At 32.5% G+C, this 5,114-nt stretch overlaps 1 protein-coding gene across 1 annotated transcript; it reads left to right on the forward strand.

Annotated features, from left to right (window-relative positions):
* Window positions 1-1,808: 1,808 nt before the first annotated feature.
* On the forward strand, window positions 1,809-4,899 carry LOC109219692 (protein trichome birefringence-like 41). The gene is made up of 5 exons (XM_019384167.1): window positions 1,809-2,195; window positions 2,969-3,140; window positions 3,302-3,477; window positions 3,699-3,857; window positions 4,499-4,899. The coding sequence occupies exons 1-5, from the start codon at window positions 1,843-1,845 to the stop codon at window positions 4,797-4,799; spliced, it is 1,161 nt and encodes a 386-aa protein (XP_019239712.1). The 5' UTR covers window positions 1,809-1,842; the 3' UTR covers window positions 4,800-4,899.
* Window positions 4,900-5,114: the final 215 nt, after the last annotated feature.

Genomic DNA, 5,114 nt, shown 5'->3' on the forward strand with positions numbered 1-5,114 from the left:
TAGTAACTTTTTAATAGCGATAGTAACCTTTTAATAAATAATTTTCTCAAAAGCACAAATACAGTAATTTTTTCTGAAAATAATAGCGTGCTAATAATCCTTTTGTCATAACTGCGGATTCGCTTGCGTAGCGCTGTTACGACAAAATTAATAAAATTCGTTTTGGTCGCACATTCGCTTTCGTAGCGCGGTTAGGACAATTTTATACTATTTATATCATACTTTTTTTTAACAACTTTAATAATTAAAAGTGGATAGGTAAAACATGAAAATACATATAAATCACAGTTTGTCCAAAATTAATTCAAGCCAAGTTTAAGTCAATAAAGCGACCGTGCTAGACCACGGGACTCGGGGAATGCCTTATACCTTCTCCCCGGTCAACAGAATTCCTTATCCGAACTTTGTTTTCGCGGACCGATAAAAATAGAGTCAAACCTTCCTTTGACTAGGGATTCAAATAAATGGTGACTTGGAACACCGAAAAATCAATTCCAAGTGGCGACTCTGAACAATAAAATAATCCCTACTCAAGTTTTGTCACTTTAATTGGAAAAACTCTTTAACCCATACACATATTCTTTTCGGGGGTACAAAAAGTGGTGTGACAGTGGCGACTCTAAAAATAAATAAATAATCCCATTTCGAATAATGTCACTTTAAATGGAAAAACTCCCTTATACATTTATCCTTCGGGGTAGGTGTGTAAAAAAGGAGGTGTGACAATTGTTATTACAAAGCATTGCCCAGCTAAATAGAATTGTTTACCTTTGCAAGTGAGACTTTATCCAATCATTTTGAGTTCAACTAATACCATTCATCATTTACAATTTGCATTTTTTTTCCTTCAAATTTTGTGTGATATATACTTCATACACATGTTTTAATAATTTGAATGTCATTTAAAAAAATTATACTATTTGACCTGGGATACACGTGCAATGCATGTGTTCAGAAACTAGTTTCTATAAAAGGTAAAAATCTCATGATTTTCTAATTGCCGATTCCTTGATGACATGCGCCGAGATTCCTGCCGTAATATCCATCCGGTCGCGGATATTGCAGTCTTCCGTTTGTTATTTCCGAGCTTGCTCGAGGCTAAGGTCGATACCGGACTCAACGTTCCTCGAAGGCAGGTCTTTCGACCTCAGGTTCTAGCTCGGTGAGACTCGAGGTCAATCTCCAATGCGTGGTCGCCACGTTCTAAGCCAGATCTACCAAGTTATAGTCGAGCTCGACTTCGACCGTATACAAGCTCCTTTTATAGGATTATATGCAATTTGATCAGAGAGCTTGCATATCTCAAGTAGAAAATAGGGTGGTCAAATTTAATCGAGTAATCATGCTTAATATTCAAGTATTTTCGTGTTGGATTTTAATGTACACTTCCACAACTTCACTATTTTACAGCATGTGCTATGTAAATATAATCAAAATACCATGATAAAATGGCTCATGCATGTACTTAATCACCTTTTCCATTTCTATCCACATTATTGTTTCATCTCACTTTTCCAGCATAAAAGTTAAATGTTTCTCAGTATATATATTCATTGTCCCTTTAGTTAAGCCTCTGCAAATTTAAAAACAAACTTTTCAATAAGCGACCAAAAAAGGACTGTAGTAATAAAGACACTATTATGACAATTACTATCATTCCTTAATTAATCACTAGTAGTACTAACGTAACAACGCACGTGTTACATTGCTTGTCTGATTTTAATGACGCCAAAGAAATCTTAAAATACTAGCTCAATATCTTTTATTTATCAACCTGAAAATATCTCATCCCAATTGTTATTTTTGTTCAATTTTATTGGTTTGCTTAGAAAGAGAGAGAAGATGGCTAAAGGTGTGAATAGTACTTTAGTGTATATTCTTGGTGCCTTGTTTATGGTGAGTTTTGTGTTTGTTTTCGAAGCCATGTTGACAGTATTCTCAATGTTTTATTCGGATGCATTTGCCAAGAAGTTAGTTCAAATTGAAAGAAATACAAAAGGAATATCAAAACATGAACAATTAGATATTAGAAATTGTGACTTGTTTGAAGGGAGTTGGGTGTTGGATGATGATCTTGTGCCTTTATATAACACGACAACTTGTCCATTCATTCGAAAGACCTTTGATTGTACCAAGCGCCCTGATCGTCAATATCTTAAATATAGATGGCAACCTACTGCTTGTCATTTACCAAGGTATTTCGTCACTTCCTTTCCTTTCTTTTTTCTAGAAATTTCGCTAAAGTTGTTTAATGTCTAATATTTATGTATATATAATAATATCAGAAGCGGAGGCACCTTAAGCGAAGCGGTATCACTGTGACACCGCTTCGCCGGAAAGTGTTATTAAAAATATAACTATATCATGTTTATAAAAAATAAAATGACATTACTTCGCAGTCAGCGACTCACAATCCAACTGGTTCTATAAATCATTTTACAGTCATCGACTCACAAGATTGAGTCTCCCTAAACGTTACTACTACTACTACTATTTACCAGTATATTATGAATCTATCTAAAAGAACGGAAAGTTTGTTGAAGAAAGTTGTAGTATTAATTAATGTACTTAAATTGTTTTCGATGATTCGAATGTGTTTTCTTAATATGATGTTATTTCTAATAATTTGTTATGTGATACCGCTTACCAAGAATTCTGCATAAGCTACTAAGTAATATTTATACATACGGTATAATTTTCCGGTCAAAGGGTGTTCAATTGATCACCCTGCACTGGCAGTAGCTCGGTCAGCCTTGACCTGCTCTCATATATTACCTAGTTAAACATTTTGTTTTCGTTTACCTCTACTTTGGACCTGTTGTTGGGAGTACGTTTGGTTTTCTATAAATATATATCAGAATAGATGATAAATAATTAATTAAAATGTATAATTCATAGTTTGAAAGAATTATAATAATAATAATAATATTTTTCAGTTTATGTATCTCACGTGAAGTTTCTCTTGCAGGTTTGATGGTAGAGATTTTTTGAAGAGATACAAGGGGAAGCAGATCATGTTTATTGGAGATTCTCTAAGTCTAAATAATTATGACTCATTTTTATGCTTACTCTATGTTTCAGTGCCTGGAATAAATTATAAGACCAAGTTAACCAACCAAAGTGTTACTGTAATTTTTGAGGTAAGTAATTATATTCTTCATTTCCTTTGTTGGACTCTCTATTTAATTTCATTTCCTAAACTAACAAAATCAAAACCATTTTGACAAAGATTATAATGTGAATTGTGAATACCATTTTTATCTTCATATCATATAATATTTTTCTGGACTTTCATTTGCAGGATTACGACGTATCAGCCACATTATTCAACTCATTATACCTAGTAGACGTTGAAGAGGAACATATTGGAAAAGTGTTAAAACTCAATTCCATTAAAAATGGAGAGATTTGGAAGCAAGCTGATGTTTTGATCTTCAATACTTGGCTTTGGTGGGCTAGAAGAAAGCCAAGACAACCGTATGAACTCACATTACCTACTCACTTTTTTTCTCTATAAGTATAATTTTTTTTTTCTAAGGAATTAAGTTATACACACTGGACGTCCAAATATTTGTCACATTATCAATATAATTTAACTTGTGATAACAGATAATTTATCATTTTTATGAGATTATCAGTTGAATATTATCATGTTAACCAGGATTTTTTTTTTTTTTAAATGGTGTAAATATGTATAGGTGGGATTATATTAAGGATGGTGGCAAGATAGTGAAGGATATGAATCGTATGGTTGCATTTCGGAGAGGTTTAAACACATGGGTCAAATGGGTTGAGACAGAAGTGGATCTAACCAAAACCAAAGTTTTCTACCAAGGGGAAGCCGCTTCTCATCACTAGTAAGATAATTGTTGATTTTAATTCCAGGAAAAGTATCCAAATATGTTCATGTATTATTCGAAATATCTCTCGTTTTGCTTACCATTAAACTTTTGGTTTATTAATTTTCTATTTTTTTTTTACATTAGCAAATCATCTCAAATTTGGCCTTAATTGTCATAAAGGAGCTCCATCATGAAATGAATGGACGTGGACTCCACGAGTCCAAATTCTTTTAGGAAAAAAAGTTCAAATTATTTACCTTTCAATTTTTTATTAGTTTTCATGGTCCATTTTAATTGATTTATTGGTTTTTCTTTGTGGTTTATAATATTTGATTTTTTTAAATATAAAAAAAATTAATTTTTTTTTCAAAGTTGCCCTTGGAGTAAAGACGCTAGGAGTATTTGTCATATTTTTAATGAACAAATTAAGGTTAATATGATCATTTTTATTGGTAACTAATGAGAAAAGGCAAATTCCTTAGTAAGTGTCAAAAAAAAAATCAATTAAAGTGGACGGGAGCATGAAATTACCCTTACGATGTTAGGAGTTCAAGGCAAAAGGGACACAGAATTGAGCAATTTCAAATAATACGGAGCAAATTTGACCCTTTCTTACCTTGATTCTAAAGGATTTCTGCACTCTGTTTCTTTTTCAGCGGAGAAGATTGGGGTGAGCCAGGAGTGAAGGGTTGCTTAAATCAAACAACACCAGTAGCTGGATCAATTTACCCAGGTGGTTTGCCATTACCTGCAAAAATAGTGAAAGAAGTATTGAAGAATAAGTCAAAGTCAATATTCCTACTGGATATTACAATACTAACCCATTTAAGAAAAGATGGACATCCAGGCAATTATAATGGCTATGGAGGCGTTGATTGTACACATTTTTGCCTTTCTGGAGTTCCTGATACTTGGAACCAACTCTTTTATGCTTCTCTTCTCCATTTAACGTCTTAGAAATTAAACATCGAAGAATAATTTTGGAAAAAGATTATGTATTATTCTCTCCTTTTTCCACCTTCTTATTTACTGTACGGCTTCTTTTCTTGAACTTTAATCCAACGTTAATACAACTTGATATGTACTTATTACTTATTTTCTAACTAGTCTCAAGATACGCGCGATGTGCGTATTGTCTCGATGAGTATAAATTTAGTTAAAAATTATGCTTGAGTTACAAAATAAAAGTAAAAGTTCTTGAATCATTAGTCAATAATTTAACTTAAAATTTCTTCCAAATTTATAGTGTCATAATTTCAATTTCGTAAATTA

This window comes from Nicotiana attenuata, unplaced genomic scaffold (genome assembly GCF_001879085.1).
Source record: "Nicotiana attenuata strain UT unplaced genomic scaffold, NIATTr2, whole genome shotgun sequence".
Taxonomy (NCBI): Eukaryota; Viridiplantae; Streptophyta; class Magnoliopsida; order Solanales; family Solanaceae; genus Nicotiana; species Nicotiana attenuata.